General features: G+C 44.5%; 1 protein-coding gene across 1 annotated transcript in view; it reads right to left on the minus strand.

The window, feature by feature from the left end:
- SLC4A10 (solute carrier family 4, sodium bicarbonate transporter, member 10) overlaps nt 1–22,670 on the minus strand; it is a 158,562-nt gene that overhangs the window by 101,026 nt on the left and 34,866 nt on the right. The window contains exons 4-5 of the mRNA XM_015408603.1: nt 5,522–5,660; nt 331–491 (exon numbers count right to left, since the gene is read on the minus strand). Of these exons, the coding sequence (XP_015264089.1) occupies nt 331–491; nt 5,522–5,660 (300 nt within the window). The remainder of the gene's footprint in view (nt 1–330; nt 492–5,521; nt 5,661–22,670) is intronic.

Raw genomic sequence — 22,670 nt, forward strand, 5'->3', positions numbered from 1 at the left:
AGCACGGCCCTTTCCCCCCCCCCAATAGCTAGCAATCCAAAACAGTCCAGTGGAGCCTGAGTGGTGGGTGTTGCCTTCTGACACACTTCCGGTGATGGCAGGGGGTGTGGACTATGCAAATAAGTTATGCTAATGAGTTGTGCTAATGAGCTCCTGCACCTCTTATTCTAGGAAATGACCCCTGCATAAAACATCATGATGATCGTCTTGTGCTTGAAACAGATTACAACCCATATAACTTTAGTTCATTTTAAGTAATGTGAGTTCTTTAAAACATACAGGTGAAGGAAAGACATGGTTCCATATTACCAATGCGAAGCACACACTTACCTGCAATTTCTTCTAAAGAATTTGCTCTCATGTCTAGCAGCACGGTGCCATTGAGGATACAACTTCTCAGCTCAAACAAACTATGTAACGATAGAGTGGCAACGTATGGTTTACTCCACCTCTCCCCTCCATCTTCAACATCTTCTTCAAACTTCAACCACCTAAACAGGCAAGCAGTTCAATGAACTCTTTCCAGCTGAAAAGCCAGAAATGCAAGCAAAACATTTATTTGTTTATTTCAAAAATTGTTAGGCAGCCTTTCCACCCAATCAGGGTCCACATAGCACCAAACATAAAAACATTTAAACAACTAAGGCCCCTGCCACACGGCAGGGAAAACACCCAGCAAAGCGCGGCTAAAGAGAGCCGTATCAAAAAAGATATGCGCGGGCGGGATCCCACGGATCCCGTGCACCGTGCGCCGTTGCTCCCCGACACGATCACATGCCGGGGAGGAAGAGTCGGAGGCAAGGGGGAGGCTGCCGAACTGCGCATGCTCAAGCATGCGCAGTTCGGCCGGAGGCCGGGATGTGCCGCCGCAAGGACGCGCAGCCGATCCCACGGCCGGTTTGAGGCGCTCTACTTCGCAAGAACCACCCAGGTAGGTGGTTCTTTTTAGTGCGGGTTTTCGCTCGGAAGAGACAGATCGGGGACGGGCAGGCAACGATTCCCAGATGTTGCCGTGGGATCGCACCCGTTTGATCTGCCCCCATTCTGTCTCGCTCCCGGACCAAAACCCCTCGTATGAACGGGGCCTAAAATAAGTTAAAAATATAAAATTCAATTAAAAACACATGAACAACCAACATTAGGAAGAGGGCCAAAATTGTTATTGGGGGTCTGCCAGACAAAACAAAAAAGTCTTCGCCTTCTGGCTAGAAAAACCAATACAGGGAGACAGAGGAGGGAGTTCCAAAGTGTTGGTGCCATGATAAAGAAGGCCCTTTCGCGGCTTGTCACCTGTCTAGCCTCAAGTGGTGGGGGCAACCAAAGCAGGGCTTCTGAGGAGGACTAGAGTGAGCAGCTAGGTTCTTATGGGAGAAGGTGGTCCTTAAGGTATGTTAGTTCTGGGCCATACAGGGCCTTAAAGGTCAATGCCAGCACCTTGAATTTAGCCTGGAAGCAAACTGGAAGCCGGTGTAGGTGGAACAAGACTGGAAAGATATGGTCCCTACTAGGACCCATTCCAGGAAATACTCTGGCCGCAGCATTCTTTACTAATTGTAGTTTCCAGACAGTCTTCAAGGGTAGCCCCACTTGCCTTTTTCAAAACAGCAGAATGCTGCAACTGAAGTTTCAAGTGGAAGTTCCTGGTTCAATTCTCTATTCAGCCTTAGGCTGAACTGTTGGGATAAAGTTAAATAAAGACATCTGGGGTTGGATCCTACCATTTGTTCCATTAGCAGAAGAGTCCTTAGTTCCATTAGCAGAAGAGTCCTTAGCCGCATGCATGTCATCACGTCACCTCTGGCTGACGTGCACGCCGGGGTGGGGTTTCCCCCGGGGCCCGATTCCGCGGTGGCGGAAATCGGGCCTCCAAAGCAGGGGGAAATCCGCCCCCCGGGTGGACTTGGCAGCCCTAATCTTGATAGATCTTAACACAAGTTATTAAAATGCTCCAAAAGTGGGATTTTGCTACAACATTCAGTTAGATTATTAGTTGTCAAATGATTGGTCAGGGCCCACAAGTGAATTGCACCCTGATCTAAGGATGGTATCACCACCTTTTTTTCTTCGAAAGCTATGGAGACAGAGAGAGAGAAAGAGACACCAGGTGTAAAGGAAACCAGAGTTCCTTTACTTTTTAACACTCATGCAGAAGTAGAAGAAGCAACTATGGGAAGCTGCAGTTCTCTGTGTGGGGATGAAAGAAAGCAGCGAAAATAGTCTCTCCTGCACAACTGGCAAAGGTACAGATACCTGGCTGTTCCCCTTACATCTGATCAACCTATATGCAGAAGAAATATGGATGGATAGGATCAGAAATGAAATCAATTGTGTTGCAGGTTGAGGATCAAGGTGAGACCTGGTTCTGGAAAGGTTGAAGGAAGCCCCCATAGCTTCTCCCCTTTTCCTGCTTCCTTCTAGGGTTGCCAACCTTCAGGAGGGTCCTGGAGATCTCCTGGAATCACAATGGATCTCCCAGTTTCAGAGATCAGTTCTCCCATAGAGTTGCCATCTCCAGGTTGGGAAATTCCTGGAGATTTGGGAGTGAAGCCTTGGGAAGGCGAGGTTTGGGGAAGGAAGTGACCTCAGCAGGGTATAATACCATAAAGTACACCCTCCAAAGCAGCCATTTTCTATGCAGAGACAGTCAAAGGCCATCCACCTCTGAACGTCTGCCTTGAAAACCCTACAGGGTTGCCATGTCATCTGCAACTTGACAGCACTTCACACACACACACACACAGAGAGTCACAGCTATCTATAAAGCTTCACACTGAATAGAAATTTGAACATGGGTCTCTCACAACACTTAAGATACAACACAAGAAGAGGAAGAGATTGGATTTATACCCTGCCCTTCACTCGGAGTCTCAGACTGGCTTACAAACTCCTTTCCCTTCCCCTCCCCACAACAGACACCCTGTGAGGTAGGTGGGGCTGAGAGAGCTCTGAGAGAAACTGCTCTTTTTCAGGAACAGCTCTGACAGAACTATGGCTTGCCCAAAGTCATCCAGCAGCTGCGAGTGGAGGAGTGGGGAATCAAACCCGGCTCTCCCAGATTAGAGTCTGCGCACTTAACCACTTAACCAAACTGCATTGTCTTACTCATCGGGAGATTCAAATAAAGTGAATATCAGTTCACATACTATAGAATATATTATAAATATTATCAGGCACAAAAATTAAAAACCCTATCAGGTACATTCATGGAAGGAACACATCAAATGGTGGTACATTCTATCAACCCAAGGTATGTTCCAACCTTTTGCATTGTTGGGATGTGCCTTGAGCAAATGGAAAGCCAGCACCAGTGTGGCATAGTGGTTTGAGTGTTAGATTAGGATCTGGGAGACCCCAGTTTAAATCTCCACTCTGCCATGGAACCTCACTGGGTGACCTTGGGCTACTCAGCCTATACTCTCAGCCTAACCTACCTCACAGGGTTGTTGTGAGGACAAAACGGAGCAGAGAAGGATGCTATAAACCATGGTGGATCCCCACTGGGGAGAAAGGAGGGGTATAAATGAAGTAAGTAGGCTGATCCAAGTAGCAGGATACAACCATACAGAAAGAGTATTATCCATTCCCAAAATACAGAACTTGTTTAAAAAGGATTGATTACGAAATGGCACTCCTTAACATGCTTCAACCTTTTCCTGAATAACATAGAATTAAATTCAAGGCTGAATAAAGTTAATAACACAGGGTTCCAGCTATACTTAGAGGGATGCCTCTTTTTAAAACCACACAATGACTCATCGATCTTCAACTGGCAAGCCACACTAATGGCAGTACAATAAACTCTCTTAGCAAGAGAAAACAGAAAACATAGATGAACCTATGCCCAATACTGAATCAGACCATTACTTCAGTCCAGCCCACAACTGTCCACAGGGGCAGCAATTCTGTAAGACCTCAGGAGAGAAGGAGCTACAGAGAAAGAGACAGAAGGCCAGATCTGGATAAATTAACAGGAAGATAATTAGGGTTGCCAAGTCTACTTACCCCTCAGAGCAGGGGAGCCTCGCTGGGCTCCGGGAGTTCTCGGTGCATGCACGCACGCGCCGGCAGCACATCACCAGAAGTGATGTGCTACGTGCTCACGTTGGGGGCGTGGCCCAGATCGTGGGGGGGGGAAACCATATGGTTTTCCCCCGATGATCTGGGCCATGCCCCCAACGTGAGCGGCGTGGCTGTGTCACCTCTGGTGACGCAGCTTTGGGGGCGGAGTTCCCCCGGGGCCTGATTCCGCCAGGGCGGAAATCGGGCCTCCAAAGCGGGGGATTCCCCACCCCCCGGCCCCATTTGGCAACCCTAAAGATAATAGAGCAGATAAAAATGAAAAGTAGGCCCCATGTTTCAGTAGATCCCATGTTTTATTCCAAACATTGAAGGGTACTGAACTAAAAGGTTAATGAATAATACAAGATACATCAACCTGGTCTAGGGTTTCCAGCTCTGGATTGGAAAATACCTGGAAATTAGGGGAGGGGGTAGAGCCTGAGTAGGCCGAGGTTTGGGGAGGGGAAGAACCCCAGCAGGGTATAATGCCACAGAGTCCACCTTTCAAGGCAGTCATTTTCTCTAGGTGAACTGATCTCTGTCACCTGGAGATCAGTTGTAACACCAGGAGATCTCCAGCTACTACCTGGAGGTTGGCAACCCTAACCTGGGCTTCCCTTTCTGCCTGCAAACCTGAGGCTCTCTGAAGAGGAGGAACCCCCCAGCACTGAACAAATTGGCCAGTGACTTTTATGTGCCACAGACCCCCACTTCTGAATCTTTCTGTTTGAAATAAACTGAAGAACACAAACCCATCAAACAGAACAACATTGCTTGAGGATAAATTTGCCTGCTGAGGGTAAGGAATGCTTTCCTTCACAGTCCCTAGATTTATCACCAGATCAATGCCTGCTGTAGTAGAACTATGTTAGATTTAGGATTTACCCCCCCAAAGCCTATTATTTCAGGATTAGTGCTGTATGAGGCATTATGTAATGGCGCCTCTACTTCATTACGATAAACAGTAATCATTCGCTATATTACATTATCTAATCAGGAACAAATCAGTTAAATAAAAAGGCAGACAGGCAACAGCAGGGTTTTCTGTTCTCTTGAACCTTAGTTTCAACCTAATTTACATGCACAATGCCTCGTTCTGCTTTCTTCTGGAGATAAATGAAATATCTTCTCTCTCTCTCTCTCTCTCTGTGTGTGTGTGTGTGTGTGTGAATGAGAGAGATCTCTCCATTGTTTATTATTCTTTGCCAATTCAATTTTTTTTTATTCCAAACCTGCTCTGACCTATAAAATGTTAATTCCAGAGAATAACATCTGGCTTTGAAGGCAGCCCTGTGTTGTCAAAGACTACCAGTACATGGATGTAAAGGATGTGTCTGGTTGAAACAACAGTGGCCATTTTTTTTCACTTCCATGTGATTCTGAAAAGTTCCACCATGTTTGCTTGTTTGTTTTCCGTGAATGACAAACGTGAACTCAAACACTTCCTTCAAAAGACATTCACCTGGCCATCTCCCTCCACTCAGCATCCTCTCCTTCACGGCAACAAAGTTCATCAAGCTCTGTGAACAGGTCGTGAGGGATGTGTTCTTCATCATCATCCTCTGTTCCAAGAATAAACTGTACCCTCTGTGAAGGGGTGTCTGTGGGGGGGGGAAAGAGAAAGCAAGGCCATCAAATGAAAGCAAAGAGATAATAAAAAAGGCTGAGAAGCTAGTACCGAGACTCATGGCAAAATTGCAGACAAAAACTGTGTAATAACTTTTATTAAGATTAACCAACCAACCTTTATTAAGACCTAGATGGCCCAGGCTAGCGTGATGTTGTCAGATTTCAGAAACTAAGCAGGATCAGCCATGATTAGTATGTGGATGGGAGCAGGGGCATAGACTTCTCAGTTTCCGGGGTGGTGGTGGTGGTGGTGTCACAGTGCTAAACCTGGTCCAGGCCCACACTTAGTACTCTACATTAAATTATTTAAATGTGAAATAATTTATATTTTCAAAAACATATGCCATCAACAATTAATCAATGTGGTTTTTTAAAAAAAAAATATTCTCGCTCAGTCTGAATCTCAGTCAAAGAGGGCTCTCTGAGAGGAAAGATGCGACAGGGTTGCCAAGTCTGGGTTGGAAAATACCTGAAGACTTTGGGGCTGGGGCCAGGAGAGGGCATGGTTTGGAGAGGAGAGAGGCCTCAACATAATACAATGCCATAGAGTCCACCCTTCAAAGCATCAATTTTCTCCAGGGGAGCTAATCTCTGTCGGCTGGGGATCAGTTGTAAAAGCGGGAGATCCCCAGGCCCCACCTGGAGGCTGGCAACCTAAGATGCGATGAACTCCTTTCACTGAGACAATCTGAGTAAATATTTCATTTGTGTATGAGAGGAAATGCTCCCTCCCCTTTCCCTTACAACTACCCAGTGATGTAGTTTAGGCTGAGAGTGTATGACTGACCCAAGTTCACATAGTGTGCTTTGTGGCTAAGTGGGGATTTGAATTCCAGTCTCCCCAGTCTTAGACCAACACTCTAACAACTACACCATTCACATACTGGATACTCAATATGAATCTCCAAATGCATCTCAGAATCCACAGTAAATCCACAGTAAATACTGGCTTCTCTGATACCTAGACCTGAAATCATGGTAGCATTTGTTTGGCTGAAGTAGGGTCCAGGACTGCAGAACTACTTCGCTTTCTATGTTTGGTGAACCAGCTTTATCTCCTCCCCCTTCATGTACAGATGCGCAGAGACAAAAAAAATGGCTACTCCCATATCTTCCATTTTTTTTCTCTCTAAACCTGCAAGTCTCAGGATAACAAAATCACCTTAACTTCCAGCATTTGAGCAACAGGCCTCTGTTCCCCCCAACAGAACTTCCAAAGATCCCAGGGAAAAAAATAAGGTGATGCAGTAGAAGGGTGCTCCTGTGTGGCAAGTAAATGTCCCAAAGTCCCAGAGAAAGAAAGTGGAGTTGGCACTCTGTGCGAGTGGAGAGGATGAGACTGCACAGTTTAAGCCTCATGATGCTTCATGATGCTACCTGGAAGCAGGGGGCATAGGCCTCTCTGGGAAATCCCAGCAGTTTGCGCCCCACTGCCCCCCTGTAGTTTACGTCTCTGGATGGGAGAGCAGTATGGCACTCCAGGACTGCTGCACAGAGACAGGAAATGGCAAAGCATTTCTGTTCATCTCTTGTCTGGAAAACCCCATGAGGGGTCGCTATCAGTTGGTTGGGACTTGACAGTGCTTTCTGTTACCGAAATTATACAAAATGTTTTCTGTAATTTGGACTGGTCTTCATGAAAGGTATTGTGTGTGTTAGCAGAATTGCTTTATTTACAGCAATTGGCAATTTATAACTCGGTTCTTGCCAGTTTATACCAAGGTCCTGTTCTCACCAAGGGTTTCCAGTAAAGGATTCGAGGCTGTTGTGGTTAAAATAGATGTCTTTTACTTTAAAATATATCTCATACAAACAATACTGATGCACTCACACATTCAATCAAGTTCCTTAGAATTACAGTATGAAAATAAACACAGTTGCATTAGCAGGTAGGGTGATGGTGGGCGATACTTATCTGTCTTGCAGCTTGGTTGTTCCAATGAAGAACGGATGGGAAGAAATGGAAAATTAAGGAATTCACACACGGCCAGAACCAGCCAGAACGTGTGGGCAGTAGAGGCAAGGGTTGGGGATAGCAAGTGGGACTCAAGAGGGGTAAAAGCAGACAGGGGTTGTTGCGGGGGAGATGCTAGCTGATCAGGTAGGAAAGAGAGAGGGCCATGTGACTGGTTCTCTCCTTTTATCGGGGGTCCAAGAGATGGGTGTTGACTGTGCCAACCTCTCGACCCACCTACCTGTTAGTCCATCCCAAAAACAATCCTATTGGTTGCATGGAGGGAGGGGTGGTTACCTAGAAGGGATGGCCAATATTGCAATCTAAGACCTTAATCAGAGTATGGCATCTGGACAGGTGTGAAATCCAGGCGTCAGGAAACTTCATTGTAGTGCTGATGAAGTTGGCCATTCTATTGAAAACCAAATGTCCATTTGGCAGGAAATGCCTTCTCAGGAACAAAGCAGTGATGGGTGGTACCTGACCAGAAACAGTTCTGCAATGGGGGCTGTCTCTTCCTAGAGTTGTTTTTTCTCATTGCTCACAATAATGGAGGTGTGTGCTTCTTCACCAGGCTGGGTAGCTGTGTAGCTGAAACCTCATTTACATGTAAGGCATGTGCAGGCACCTTCTATGTGTAGTATCACAACGGGTGACTTAAAGTGTACAACTTTCTGAGCCTATGTGTGTGTGCATGGTTCATTGTGTGTAGCAACAAGTAGTCCATAAAGCAAATATCAATCTCATTCTCTAACATGTGGCTTCTATTTTTGGACTTGGACCAACACAGCTCCTGGCAACCTTTTTTTCATCTGAGTATGTATGACTTACATTAAAAAATACTGTTAAAGCAATTAGATATTAGAATTATTGGCTGCGACCAACAATCCTTTGTCAGGTAAGCAAATGATTTGAATGTGAAAAGACTATCAAGCAGACTATCCATATAATTAACTTTTACAAACGGGTATTATAGTACCTAATAAAAATAATTACTCGTTGTCAATTCAGCCACACTTTAATGCTAGTTCTCAAAACTTGTTGGCACCGTGTTGTCACAAATTCAGCTTTGTTGCATGGCAAGTTTGATTTTTTCAAATCAAATGCATGTAAATAAATAGACCACCCACATAACTCCTTCCTTGGTAATATACCCCAAAATGTATTTGCTGCTTAGATTATAATCATGCTTTATAATATGGGCATTTCTTAGTACTTCATACGGTAGGGATCATGATTGCTCTGCTTGGTGATATCCAAGACCAGAATAGATTCAAGCAATCATCATAGTGCTTCCTGCTTTCTGTTATTTGGATAATGCAAAGGGGTTTTAATATTATTATCATTCCTCTAAGGCCATGACAACCTTAAAACGTATTTTGCATCCAAACAACAAATCTCTTTTATCGGTACACTGCGGATGGAATCTGCATTTCCTGAAATAGTCTGATGAATGCAATCTCTCGGCTACTCTCCTCCACAGCTGGGAGAATACCCAGGAATCCTTCCGGAGTGACTGATGTCGCCCCAAGGGGAGGGGAAGGGATTAGTAGACAAGAGCATTGATCTGTGCTCATAGAGCAAACTGACCCAGTGCTTTAGTGCTTGATGTTGGGTTTCCAAGCAAAGTGAGGAGGGCCTGACTCAGCTGCAGCCCGACTTTTGTGGCGTCAGGTGTGGGGAGAGCCAGCTAGAAGCCAGGTTGGTCACAGATGCAGGCTGGGAGGGATTCAGGCTGCAGAGTGCCGGGAAAGTTGGGCCATTCCCCTTCCATGGAGACACATGGTAGGCCCAATTGCAGCCTGGGGGAGGGTCATTTCAAGGGGAAGGGGCTCGCTGTGTGCCCTCAGCCCCATTCTTTGTCCAGCTGTGCATGTCTGTTTCTTTGACTCTGGTTTGAAGGATACATGCCGGCTAGACCTCCCCACCCCTCACCTAAGAGCTGGAGCCACAGTGCTTACTTCCCAGCTAGCCACAATGGAAAAGAATCACTCAGTACACTGAAGAAGTGTGAGTGCCCATGAAAGCTTATACCTTGAATAAAGCTTTGTTTGTCTTAGAGGTGCCACTGAACTCGAATTTTGTTCAGTACAGTTTGGTACATTTAACCCCACAAACTTTCCAGGGATATGAAACAGAATGGGAAACAAATGACTAATCAGATTGCTCAAAAGCCAGTCGAATTCGACTCTAGGCTGCAGTGCTCATCTCCGTTTCCAAGCCAAAGAGCCAGTGCTGTCCAAAGACATCTCCATGGTCATGTGGCTGGCATGACGAGAGACGCCAAGGCGCACGGAACGCTGTTACCTTCCCTCCAAAGAAGTACCTATTTATCTACTTGAAATTTCTTGCTTTCGAACTGCTAGGCTGGCAGGAGCTGGGACCAGAGACAGGAGCTCACTCCGTCATGTGGCACTAGGGTCTCGAACTGCTGAACTACCGGCCTTCCAGTCTGCAGTTCAGCGTCTTAACCACTGAGCCACCGCTCATACATAAAATTAACTCTCTGTTTTGAGCCTTCATTACGCAGGAGCCTGGTAGTACCTTCAGGACTGACAACATTTCAGTATGACCTTTCAGCATGAGCTCCTGCTGAAATGAAATACATTTATTAGTCTTTAAGGTGATATCGGACTACTGTGTAATTTTTGCTACAGCAATCTAACAAGACTGGAAAAAGCTGGGCTGGCAGGGGAAAGCCAATGAATAACACAACAAAGGGCTCCATTTCATGTTAGGAGAGCTTGAATATATTCAAGATTACATTGCAAATAAGCACTCTTGAAGAAACCAGGTTCCCTGCTCTCCCCCAGTGGTGCCCATGAATGTCACAAGAACTTGAAGATGAGAGTGTAATAAAGCAGGAACAAAGAGATCCAAAAAAGTGTAACTAAAGTACTCATTGAGAGGAAAACAAGATTAGATTCAAAATCAGGCAGGGCTACTGAGTCTTTTCATAGTGGCAGGGCTGCCTACACCATGAGAGATACATAGGCCAAAGTGTCCCTTCTATGCAAAAGTACAGACGTCCTGTGCAATACTGGCTCTGGGAACATGGTTGCCAACTCTGGTTGAGGAAATGCCTGACGATTTGGGAGTGATGCTTGGGGAGGGAGTGCAACAGGGATGTGATATATCCTGCAATGTCACATTCTATAATGTCATGTCCAGGTCAAAGGTCATCCGCACCTTCCTCTTTGGTCACTTCCTTCCACCAAAATTCAAACTTAAAATTTAAATCCACCTTGGTCTCCACAAGAAAGGCAGACTATAAATAACCCAAATAAATAAAAATCCCTCCTCCTCCTCCTCCCCCTTCTTCTTCTTATTATTATAATATTTAATTTATACCCTGCCCTATCCCACGAGTGAGCTCAGGGTGGCTTACAACATAAGATTCATAAAACAATAAAAGCGATAAAACCAGTAAAACAACAGACGGCACAATAAACAATAACAGAAAGGACCCATGCCTCATGTTAGGTGAATAAAAAGCTCCAGTGCCCAAGAAATGTTATCTAAAGCAGCAGGGCACTGGGAAGGAGCCATAAACAGGGGAGGCCAGAATGGCTGAACGTCCGCCACCTCAACTAGGGTTGCCAGGTCTTACCTGGCTGCTGGGTGGTGGTGGTACTGGTCTGTGCCCTGGAGTTCTTCGGAGCACGCGCTTTGCGCACACGCTGCAATGACATCACCTGGATGTGACATCATTACGCAGGGCACATTGCAGGGGATGCTCTATCATTTAAAGAAAAACTCTATGGTTTTTCCTTAAATGATCAACCATCCACCCCTCAACATGCCCTGCGCAATGATGTCACCTCCGGGTGATGTCATGGCACCGGCTGCACTGCCACAAACAGGGCGTTTTGGGGCAGGGTTCCACCCACCAGCCAAATTGGGGCCGCTAGATCTGGGGGCCCAAAAGTGGACAAACTCTTGGAGATTTGGGGATTCAAAATATTTGCTCCAGAATAATTGAGTGCTCTCCAGTTATGCTCCATTCAACTTAAAAAATATATCAAAATCCTCTTCAGGTGCTTTTTTTAAGTATTAAGAAGAAAAATCCATTCTGGAGACTATTATGTTAATATTGACAGTTCTTTTAGGATCACTTTAATATCCTAGGTTCAACAATATTATACTCTGTATTGCATTAAAATTATATAAAACCCTGTAAGGTAGATTAGGCTGAGAGAGAATGGTGGGTCTGAGGTTACCCCACAAATTTCATGGCAGAATGGGGATCTGAACCCAGGTCTCCCATGGCCTAGTGTACTCTAATTTAATGTCGAGTTGTAATATTTGACTTTATGGAGCATAATGCTTAGTACTTAAGGGGGAAGGCCAGTTTCATTCTCCTGTATCCCAAATATGCAGATCTTGGTTCTCTGGCATTATTATTACTGTTATAGAGACTTGGGGACATTCAGAAGTTTTAAAACAATTCCCTAATCAGGTACAGGCAGCCAACTCTGATAAAATTCAAAGAATCCCCCAAATAGTAATGATCTGCTGCCACTGTTTCAGTTTTACCTGAATAATTAATATTTTTCCTTCCACCCTACTGGCATTTGGGTGGGATTTGATCCATCATATAGGCCAAAAATATCAATTTACCAGTAGAATATAGAATGACAGAGTACTTAGCTTAGGAATTGTTCATATTTCTTCTAGAGGAACCATACAAGGATGATTTAATACTTAGTGTGGCTTAGCCCATCACTTTCAGATACTGCAAAACTGCCCCTAACTATATACGTATTTACCAATACCAAGCAGAGCGCTTAAGCACTTAGGAGCATTAGCCATATATTTGTGTTCTAGACTACATGCTGAGAACTCAATCATCCCTGTGTGACTTCTCTAGGAAAAACAATATATGATCAACTGTTCCTAAGTACTCAGACATTCTCCCACTCTGCCATTTGGAGTGCTGACAGAGATTCAGATCTGCAGGACCACTCGAGTAATGGATAAAAATAAGTTTATTATTAGGAAATCAAAAACTAAAAGGGAAGGAGATATTTTGAAATGTGGTTGCAAAGTGAAGTTTGCTGGTCCCATGATGGCATAAAGCAACAGTGCAATGATTTATTACAGCCATCAGGTTTCCAAAAGTCCTTGTTCAGGCCATTTCAAAATCGGTAGGATTACAACGGTCCTAACCTGAATGACCCAGACTAGTCCAATCTCATCAGATCTTGGAAGCTAAACAGGGTCGGCCCTGGTTAGTATTTAGATGGGAAACTACAAAGGAAGTCCAGGGGAGAGATGCAGAGGCAGGCAACAACTAAACCACCTCTGAATGCCTCTTGCCCTGAAAACCCCATGGGGTTGCCATAAGTCAGCTGAATGCCAAAAAAAAAAAAATGATTACAAGGCCCCTGGAGCTGCTCTAGCCTAGTATTCTAAGCAGGAGAAAAGAGAAACTGAAGAAGAAAGCTCCCAGCTCTTCCTTGTTATTAAAAATCTAATTCTTCACAATTGGTCACAAGGGTTCCAAAAAACATGATGATGCAAGCCAATCAATATTTAAGCCAACCAAAGAGGTAGGGATCATGTAAAGCCAATTAAGAGCTGGGCAAGGGCAAGCCCACCACCACCTGCTAACAAGCTTATTAGCATTTCAATTGGGAGATCCAGGAGAGCAGCTTTTTGGTTGCCTAGGTGACAGACAGAAAACACAAAGGAAATGCAACAAACATTAAGGCTGCTTTACAGGCAATGTGGAGTGGCAGCTAGCCATGTCACGCTGACCCATACAAACCAAATTCATCACTCTCATCCCACTCTTCTTTTAGTTAGTTTGGAGTGGCCTACAAGAGCTTCCCGGTGATATCTATCTGGGCACTGAACAGATCCACATCATATCATCTTTATGTTAACAATGCAATAGCATCAGGTATTCTCAGACTGCTCAGGAGAAAGCTGCAGCTTTTCATCACTACACTGGATTTAGGCAATTCCACTTCAAGACCAAATAACACAAATCCATGTTCTGATGATTTCACCCTCCCTTACAGGATTTCCCTTTATATTGTTCTTAGCTGAGCAGCCCCTTTTCTTCTTTGTTTTTCTCTGGCTACCTCACCCAGTCATTTGGTAATTGCTGACCCAGCCAACTGAACCCAGGGGAGAGACTAAAATCCTTCATCTGTCATTGTTTTATAATGACACACAAGAGGCTGATGGTAAATCAAAACTGCTTTATTTCATTTTGAGGGGAAATGGTCAGGTAGGAATCAGGTTTAGAACTTAGGAAGTGAACAGGCAACAAGTATGAGGTAACTGTATAAAAATAAATGCCAGATAATTTCTCACAAACAAGTGACTATTTCTGTTATTCAAACAGGTCTTTAAAACTTGAGAAGAGAGATTTCTTGGCAGTTTTTGCTTTATGGCCTCAAAGACACTAAAGTTGATGAAGGCAGGAACACTCACAAAAGTTCCAGTTTCCTTCCTTATCCACTGGTTAGTGATCAGCCCTGTCTTCTGGGAGATATTTACCTCAGACTGGATAGAGATGGGCTACATATCTCACTTCCCTAACCCAGGATCCTTCTTGATCCTCTCACTCTCTCGCCGTTAACTGTCAACTACCATCTCCTAACTAACTCTCTCAACTGAAGGATTCCATTTGAATACCATCACTCAGGTTCTCAGACTGAGTTACAGCATTTACCATTTACTGTCCATCACACATGTACAGAAAAATTAGATGTAAGATGGGTGTATCCAATGATGTGTCATCAGAAGGTACACAAGAGTTTTTTTACATTCCTCTTTGGCCCCGTTCACACGGAGAAGTTGCCGCGCTAAAGACATGAACAACAGGGGGATTTTTGGTGCACGATCACACTGCAGCATCTGGGAAGCGTAGTACACCCGTGGCTAATCCGTGGCTAATCCGTGGCTTCCCGCTGAAGATGCAGAGTAAAAAACTACTGCAGAAAGCGCACCAGTTTCTGGAAACCGCGAGGCAGGGGCGGGCGTCTGATTGCGTTTCCGCTTGAATCCCGTGGCTTTCGGTGCCCGTCCATGTCCCATTGCAAACCGGATTTTTTTTTAGTTTCCACAGGATGCGCACAAACACCCAACGGCACATGCGCAAACATCGGTGAGGGGGGAAAAATTCTCATTTGCCATGGAAGCGGCGCCTAGCAATTGCTGGTGTGATTGTGCCGCGCCGCTTCTTTGCTGTTCTTCAGGATAGCCGTCTGATCGGCACCTAATGGCCTAACCACAGGAACTGGGCGGGACGTGTGATCGGGCTGCCGCGCTTTACTTTGCTCTGGGGTGAACAGCCACGCTTTTCCCCCCGCGCGCGCGTTTTCTGGCCCGTGTGACTGGGGCCTCAGATCCACAATCTCTTCTGATTCCAGAAAAGCTTATTCTTGTCCTCTGGAACCTGTGTAAAATAGCTGTGCTGGTCAGGAGGCTGCAGTGAGGAGGAGGAAAGTGGTGAAACCAGCCCCTCTTCCATCAGTGATGCTATGCTGATGCAGAAGTGAGGGGAGGTGTTAGTGTTCCATTGACACTGTTGGATGCAAGCCAGCTTTTCACAATTATTTCAAACTGGAGTATACGTAATAAATAAGAATGCATGCTAAGCTTTTTTTTTCTGCAGGAAAAAAAGGAATGCTGAAGGGAGCCGTATCTGAATTTAAAGAAAGTGTGTATATATCTTACTGTGAATATGGAAACAGCAGAATAAAAACAAGGAATGAAACAGCTGATCATTCCAGACCACTGAATGTTTAAGATTATTGGTTGTTTTTCCTTTGGAATTCCAGGGACATAATTTAATAGAATGTATTCTGGGGTATTTTCTACTACTCTTTCTAAACCAGCACGAATCAAAACTGCTACACTCTCCCAATACCTAATTGCCCTTGAACAAAACCAGCACACATGTGGGCAAAATGGGCAGGTTCTTTATTACGATACCAACATGAACCTGAAAATGAATTATATACTTTAGCAATTAATTTTGGTGTTAGATAAAGTTGGTGCAGCGTCTTACATAAATTATCTCCAAAATTTAAACAGACCGTGAACCTTAATCCTCTTGTTAATACAAATTCCCATACTTCTGTAGAGATTTTCATATCCTAGCACTAAATTCCGCTTGTATTTAAACTTTGGCATCTCTCTTGTTTCTTGACTGATTACTTGTCTGTAAAGCTCAGAAGATAAATGCCTTGATGTTGAATCATGGCTTCTTTGAAATCAGTTAGTCTTAAATTAGTATGATTATGAATTAAGACTTGTTATATAGCTCCTCGTCTAACAGTTGTCATGCCATAACATCTGACCATTACTTTCCCTATAAACAGTTTCATAGGTAATGATTCTACCTGAAACTAATTTACTTGCTTCCCATTTGGACAAAGATGGTAACATGAAATTTTGAAGCTAACTGAAGTCTCTAGCAGATGAAGCTAATGGTGAAATCACTGGGGATAGTCTCTTATAACTATCCCAAATTACCAAAAGGCAATCTGTTATTGGATTGCCTTTAATATAGACCCCTTTTCTAATTTTTGGAGTGGCCCATAAAATGTTCTCAATGGCATTTTTACTTCAGATTGCTCAACTGATATCGTAGCTGAACTATTTTCTAAGCTTACCCATGCTGATAAACAAGTTAACTTGGTTGCACCATAATATGCTTTTATATTTGGAATACTAAAACCCCCTTCAGGACACTTGGACTGTGCTAATTGCCATTTAATCTTAGGACATTTAGCTCTCCAAATCAACTAATTGCTTGTCCCATTCACACGCAGAAGTAGCCGTGCAATACGCACGAATGACGGGCGGATTTTCTGGGTGCGATCATATGAGAACATCTGGCAGGGAAAGGGCAGTAGCAAACAGGTTGTGATGGGCCACAGACGGACTTCCCCGTGTGATCGCTCCAGCAAGCTCCCATTGCATCAGTGATCCCTTATTGGAGCACATCCAGAAACATGCAGCGGAGGAGAAACCCAATTCACCCGCCACTGCGGCTGATCATGCTGTGGTGGGTCAAATTGATACGACACAAAAAGCCTCGCTTCCCCCCTGCGTTATCTGGCACGTGTGACCGGGACCCATGATACTTTTCCATTCCTTTAGTTTCTTGTCCTCAGTTACTATTAGGAGGTTCAGTAGAAGGTAAGTTAATTTGGGAATTATCATCATTTTAATGTCATTAATCCAGCCTAAAATAGAAATATTATAACTTTTCCATTTTGAAAATTTTTGTTTAGTGTCAGCAATTACTGAGTTAAAATTGTCTTCAATCATCTTTGAGGTATCTTGTCTGATCTTTACATCTCAGTAGGAGACATGACTGTCCATCATCCATCTTTTTTAGCCTATTTAAGAACATAAGAACGTAAGAGACGCCAATGTTGGATCAGGCTAAAGGCCCATCCAGTCCAACACGCTGTCACACAGTGGCCAAAAATACCAGGTGCCATCAGGAGGTCCACCAGTGGGGCCAGGACATTAGAAGCCCCCCCCAAGCACCAAGAAGACAGAGCATCACTTGCCCCAGAGTCCCTATCTATACCTTGTGGCTAATAGCCACTGATGGACCTCTGCTCCACATGCTTATCTAATTCCCTTTTGAAGCCGTCCATGCTTGTAGCCACCACCATTTCCTGTGGCAGTGAATTCCATGTGTTAATCACTCTTTGGGTGAAGAAGTACTTCCCTTTATCCGTTCTAACCCAACCGCTCAGCAATTTCATTGAGTGCCCACAAGTTCTTGTATTGTGAGAAAAGGAGAAAAGTACCTCTTTCTCTACCTGCTCTATCCCATGCATAACCTTATAAACCTCAATCATGTCACCCCTCAGTCGTCGTTTCTCCAAGCTAAAGAGCCCTAAGGACTTTAACCTTTCCTCTTAAGGAAAGTGTTCGAACCCTTTTATAATTCCCCATCATCTTTGTAATCAAATATTCAATCATTGTTCTTGAATTTATCAGCATATAAGTAAATCGTAGGTCATAATTAGCTTTATTCCGAACAAATATTAGCCAAGGAAATAAGTTTCCTCGATCTGACACTAGCAAGTAAGATTATTTCATTTGACCTCACTATCACTATCACTGCAGCATACAAAAGAATTTCAGAAAAAAATCAGCTTGTGCTTCATAGCTTTTGACTGCATGGAAAAGCTATGATTGATTTTGAAGAAATGAATGAGCCATGACATCTGTGCAACCTTTATTCTGGACAAGAGGCTACAGTTAGGACAGAATATAATGGTTTCCAATTGGCAAATGTGTCAAACAAGGATGCATTTTATCTCCCTGTCTCTTCGATCTGTATGCAGAACATATCATAAGTAAAGTAGGATTCAGTTTACATGAAGGTGGAGTGAAAACTGGTGGAATTTAAGATATTTAAGATATGCAGATGATACTACATTACAGGCAGAAATCAGTGAAGACTTGAAATGACAAAGGTTAAAACAGAACGTGTCAAAGCAGGTTTAGAACTGAACATCAAGAAGACAAAAGTAATTACTGGGGAATTAAGCAATTTTTAAGAATGACAATGAAGAAACTGATATTGTTAAATATTTTCTATTCCTTCGCTCCATCATCAACCAAGAGGGAGACTGCAACCAAGAAATCAGAAGGAGATTGAGACTGGGAAGGGCAGCCAGGAAGGAGCTAGAAAAGATTCTTAAGTGTAAGGATGTGACTGTCACTGGTGACCAAAAACAAGTTAATTCATGTCATAGCATTCCCCGTCACTATGTATGGGTGTGAAAGTAGGACAGTGAAGAAAGCTGACAGGGAGAAAGTTGATTCATTTGAAATGTAATGTTGGAGGAAAGTTTTACAGATACCGTGGACCAACAAAAAGACAAATAAATAGGTTCTAGATGAAAACAAGCCTGAACTCTCCCTGGAAACTAAAGTAACTAAACTGAGGCTATTGCACTTTGGTCACATTATGAGAAGACAAGTCACTGGAAAAGACAATAATGCTAGGAAAAATTGAAGGCAGCAGGAAAAGAGGAAGACCCAACATGAAATGGATTGACTCAGTCAAGGAAGCCATGGCCCTCAGCTTACAAGACCTGAGCAACAATAGGATGTTTTGGAGGAAATTAATTAATAGGGACATTGTAAGTCGGAAGTGACTTGACAGCAGTTAACACACACACACACACACACACATCACAGGAACCCCCCCCCCCCCATACACACACACAAATATAGGAAAATAGATGTGTTAGGTTTGGAATTCGGCCATATACTTCAAGTCAGGTTTTTCCATTTAACCTACCTCTGCCACTAAGGACACATCACATGCTCTTCAAAATTGGTAGCTATGTACTTTCATGCAAAATATCACAAGTTTCCCATGTAATTTGTCCATCCCTAGGAATGCTATTTAGCATTTCCCAAAAGCATTGTTTCACCTCTAGCTAATTCCATCACGGTATTGTTTTAGGGGCAATCACATCACCTATGTCCTAAGGTAGCATTTTGCCCTGTAATTGGATACAACGCAGCCCCAGTGCAGTGTTTGCGTCTTGGGCACCTACTGACTTATACCCCCAAATTCATCTGGGTCCTCTCCATCTTCACTGCATGGACCTCTGGTTCATTTCACAGCCTCTTCTCCATGGACCTCTGCTCTTCTGGACTGGTAACCACAATTCCCCGAACCCCCACACCCTCTATTCCTGCTACTCTCTGTATTTCGATAGCCTTGTGTGTGTGTTTTTCAGTGTGCACTTGCTTGTGTGTATCTCAAGTTATTATTTTTATTCCTTTTGCAATAAAAAACTTTTCTTTAAAAATTTATTTATTTATTTATTTATTTTGGGATTTATATCCCACTCTACCCGTGCGGCCCAGGTGCGAATGGAATGATGGAGCGAAGTTGTATCATAGCTACCAAATAAATTGGTAGCTATGATACAACTTCTCCCTTTTTTAAATCTCTCCCTCTTTCTCTAACAATGGTTCATAGTCTCTAAACTCTTGTACATGCACATACAAGCTCTATACAGTGTACACTTAATTTTTCATTATACATGCACTGAGCAATTCTAATGTTCTGTTCAGTGTATGTGTATCTCAATGTGTGATTTAAACCCCACATTAATCCAGGTACCAGTCCCCAGTTTCATTTGTAGAGTGAACATGAGCTAGCTCTTTATTACAAACAGATGCATGTGTGACATGTGAACAGAGCTGCTGAATCAGACCATTGGTCCATCAAAGCAAAATTAGCTACTCAGACTGACAGCAGCTCTCCACGATCTCAGGTAGGGATCTTCTGCATCACCAACAACCTGATATTTTTAACTGGAGATGTCAAGGATCGAAGCAGGGACCTTTTGCATGCCGACTGGATGCTTGACCACCATGCCACAGCCCCTCCCCAATTCAGATTCCTTCCCCAAATCAGATTCCTTCTGCTACTTCCCCTCTTACTAAATAAACAATCAGTGCACCTCCTTGCCCAATCAGCTACCCCATTGTAACTTTTAATTTCATTTTGTTCTTTTAGAAAAGTTAAATCTGACATGTAAATATCCCCACACTTCTGTAAAGAAAACCATATGAATGCTGCATATGAATCACCATGTGATGAATGCACATATATCTCGTTCACCTTTTATCTGAGTCATAGGAGGCTGTGGACCTGAACAATACAGGTGTATTCCCAGGGCCGGCTCCAGGGTTTTTTGCACACTAGGCGAGGCTACCTTCTGGTGCCCCCCCATGAAGACAGGAAGGGGGAAAAAGAAAGAAAGAAAGAAAGAAAGAAAGAAAGAAAGAAAGAAAGAAAGAAAGAAAGAAAGAAAGAAAGAAAGAAAGAAAGCCACCCCTCCCTCTGTTCTTTGACAAGAAGCTGGGATGCTTCTCCCCTGAGGCTGTGTGGGGGGCGGGAGAAAGGAGACTGAGGAGGCGCCGTATCAGCTGAACAGCCCCCCCCAACAACCCCCGCTGGGTCTCCCTTTTCCTACCAACCCACCATGGATCCGCTCCCCAAATGCGCGCAGGACTGGCGCTCTCTGAGCTGAGGCGCTGGCAGGGCTCTAGTCGGGGGGGAGCTCTCAGGTACGGAGCTCCGGAAGAGAACCTCTAGGGGGCGGGGCGGTCACGTGGTGAAGCCCCGCCCCCTTCTTTACCCCGCCCTCTGCTTCGATCCTCATTCCGTTTGGGAATGAGGATGAAGCAGGAGGGTAAGTAGCCGGGCCTTCTGACACACTTCCGGTGATGTCAGGGGGTGTGGCCTTCTGTCACTTCCGGTGATGTCAGGGTGTGTGGCATATGCAAATAAGTTATGCTAATGAGTTATGCTAATGAGCTCCGGCAGCTCTTTTTCTACAACAAGACCCCTGGGCGCTGGACAGAAGCGCCAGCCCCGTCGGCCTCTGCCACCCGAACTGCCCTCTGGCCCTGGGGGGGGGGCCAGGTGCAGCAGACCAGCTCCTCGCTTGGCTGCTCTGGCACTCGGCAGGCTTAACCCCTTCAGGGCTGCAGCGGGCAAAGAGGAAAGGGAGGTGCATTGCCCAGGCTGCCCTCTGCCGCTCAATGGGGCTACTTGGGAGGAACACAGCAGGTGGGGGGTCTGCTGGTGAGCTCCCCAAGGCGGCTCCGGCACGTCTCCTCTGAGGAGGGTAGAGCAGGCAACACTTACCTTCCCTGGGGCTATGGGCAGCCCGGACGGAAGGAGGGATCGCGGCCCAGGGGGAAGGAGGGAGAGCGGTCGGTACTCGCATCAAGGGAGAGGAAAAGGCAGCGGCCAGGGCGCGTGGGGGGGCTTTTGGCGAGGAGGAGGGCAGCACAGTTGGCTCTACAGCCACTTCCTTCTGCATCTCCTCCGCGCCGGCCACAGAAAACTTACATGCCAGTCGATCCTCCCCAGCAGGTCCAAGGAGGCTGCGGCTGCGGCCGTGGTCACCCAGTCGAGGAGAGTGCAGTTTGGCGCCCCTAAGGGCCGGCGCGCTCTAGGCGAACGCCTAGTGAGCGAGCCGGCCCTGTGTCTTCCCTCACTTCTATTTTTCATTTCACTTCAAACAATACCATTAGCACTGTTTCAAGCAGGGATAGTTGCTTTTGCATACAGCGCTCTGTGATAGACATTCCAAGCAGTTAACAATCTGAATTCAGAATCCACATAAACAAACTCATAAAGGGATTCAAGATAAAGCTGGTGATTCAGAAAGCCATCAACAAACCAGCCTGTACATTAACCCTTTATTCTCTGACGAGGCCCTAGATCAAGAGAGCAAATCTGCCATTTAGGAGAAGAGAGATAAAATTAACCTTCTGACTCATTGGCTATGTTGGTATTCAAAGACAGATCCCTCCTCCACTCCTATGCTCTTCTGCCTAATCGGAAAAGATTTCCTGTAAAGGATAGGGAGGAAATTAGAATTTCCAAGAGTTACCAGTAAAAGAACCCCACAAACATTATACAGGTATGAATAAAAGAAAAAAGAAAAATGTAATGAGCAGAACACCAAAGTATGAAAGAAAAACAAGTGACTAAATTACAACAGCCTAAAATCAATGTTTAGTTTGTTCTGTGTAAATGTTTAATTTGTACTGTGCTCAGAGGTTAACCTAAAAATATTTCATATGGAGACATGAAAGCTATACATCAAATTTTGCCACCCACTTTCCAGTCTGCCTGGTTCTGGAGGATGGCTAATTTATATGTCAAATTATATGTTAAATAACTTGCCAACAGGTTAAAAGAGTTTGTTACTATGGCCTCATTTTTGTTGTTGTTCAGTCGCACAGTCGAGTCCGACTCTTCGTGACCCCATGGACCAGCTCCTGCCAGGCCCTCCTGTCTTCCGCTGTCCTCTGAAGTGGGCTAAATTTCATGTTCACTGCATCTATGACACTGTTTAACCATCTCATCCTTTGCCGTCCCTGTCTTCTTTGACCTTCAATCTTTCCCAGCATCGATCTTGGAAGAACAAGCTGGTTTTTTACCAAGGAGACAAATAAGAGACAACATAAGAACGGTAATGGACGCAATCGAGTA

The sequence above is a fragment of the Gekko japonicus genome, unplaced genomic scaffold (genome assembly GCF_001447785.1).
Source record: "Gekko japonicus isolate JY-2015 unplaced genomic scaffold, Gekko_japonicus_V1.1 scaffold1550, whole genome shotgun sequence".
NCBI lineage: Eukaryota > Metazoa > Chordata > Lepidosauria > Squamata > Gekkonidae > Gekko > Gekko japonicus.